Source organism: Nanorana parkeri, unplaced genomic scaffold (assembly GCF_000935625.1).
Source record: "Nanorana parkeri isolate BGI_ZX_2015 unplaced genomic scaffold, ASM93562v1 scaffold799, whole genome shotgun sequence".
Lineage (NCBI taxonomy): Eukaryota > Metazoa > Chordata > Amphibia > Anura > Dicroglossidae > Nanorana > Nanorana parkeri.
In genome coordinates, this window is record NW_017307067.1 from 507,106 (window position 1) to 508,383 (window position 1,278).

General features: G+C 49.8%; 1 protein-coding gene across 1 annotated transcript in view; it reads left to right on the plus strand.

Moving 5' to 3' along the window:
• Positions 1 to 31: 31 nt before the first annotated feature.
• Positions 32 to 1,278, plus strand: part of FGF9 (fibroblast growth factor 9) — a 55,338-nt gene continuing 54,091 nt past the window's right edge. Inside the window, exon 1 of the mRNA XM_018564947.1 lies at positions 32 to 412. Coding sequence (XP_018420449.1) covers positions 136 to 412 — 277 coding nt within the window. The 5' untranslated portion in view covers positions 32 to 135. The remainder of the gene's footprint in view (positions 413 to 1,278) is intronic.

A 1,278-nucleotide genomic window follows, 5' to 3' on the forward strand; every position in this document is an offset into this window, starting at 1 on the left:
CCCCCCCCCTTCACCCTTCCCTCCCTTTTTTTTTTTTCCACCTCAGTGAGTAATTCACAGGGAAGAGTATATATACCTTGACCTGCTATCTGCCTTCTCCATCTGTGTTCCCACCAGGCGGGCACACCATCCCTGATGGCTCCTCTGGGTGAAGTTGGGAACTATTTCGGTGTGCAGGATGCTGTGTCTTTTGGGAATGTGCCCGTGTTGCCCGTGGATAACCCTGTGCTGTTAAGTGACCACCTGAGTCAGTCTGAGGCAGGGGGGCTGCCCAGAGGGTCTGCGGTCACTGACTTGGAACACTTAAAGGGAATTCTCAGAAGGAGGCAGTTGTACTGCAGGACTGGATACCATTTAGAGATCTTTCCGAATGGTACTATCCAGGGGACCAGGCAAGATCACAACAGATTTGGTAGGTATTGACCTATAGAACCATGTGTTTATTCTAATGTCCCATGCCAAGATCTGCAGGTCCATGCATGACCAGGTGTTTATTTCTTGGAATGGTCCCGGATGGGGATGGTTGCCTTTTAAATTTGCTGGGTGGGTGCCCTTACGTTTGCTGGGTGGGTGCCCTAAGGTTTCCTTGGGGTTACCCTTACGTTTGCTTGGGGGGTTACCCTTAAGTTGTCTGTGTGGGTGCCCTTAGGTTTCCTTGGAGTTGACCTTACGTTTGCTTGGGGGGGTTCCTTTAAATTTGCTTGGTGGGTGCCATAATGTTTGTTTAGGGGTTACCCTTAGGTTTGCTTGGGGTTACCCTGCTTGGGGGTTCCCCTTAAGTTTGCTTGATGGTTGCCTTTAAATTTGCTTGGGGGTTCCCCTTATGCCTGCTTGGGGGCTGCCTTTTTAAATTTGCTTGGGGGATCCCCCTAAGTTTGCTTGTTGGAGTCCTGTGGAACTTCGCTCCAAAGTTTTTGGTTCAGCTGTCAGAATTCGATCACCAAATTTCGCAGAATATGAGCGATGGCCATAGACCTGCGGAGAGGGAGGGAGGGAGGCCGGTGTCCCTCGTGTTTTGACAGCTGGCACTCCTTGCCCATCGATCGGTGAATTCTTCTTTTTAGAAATGGTTCTATTTCGGAGAGGTGTGGTCCGGGAGGGTGATAATCGGCACAGCACAAATGTCTGCCATTTGCTACCCAAATTCCAGGGCGATCTGCTGGAGGCATGGGATACACAATCCATAGACTGAACTCATTGTAAAAAAAAGAGCATGCCATTGCCTTTATTTCCATAGGGTGCTATTTGTGACTCAGCATTAAGAGCCGGAGACTGGAG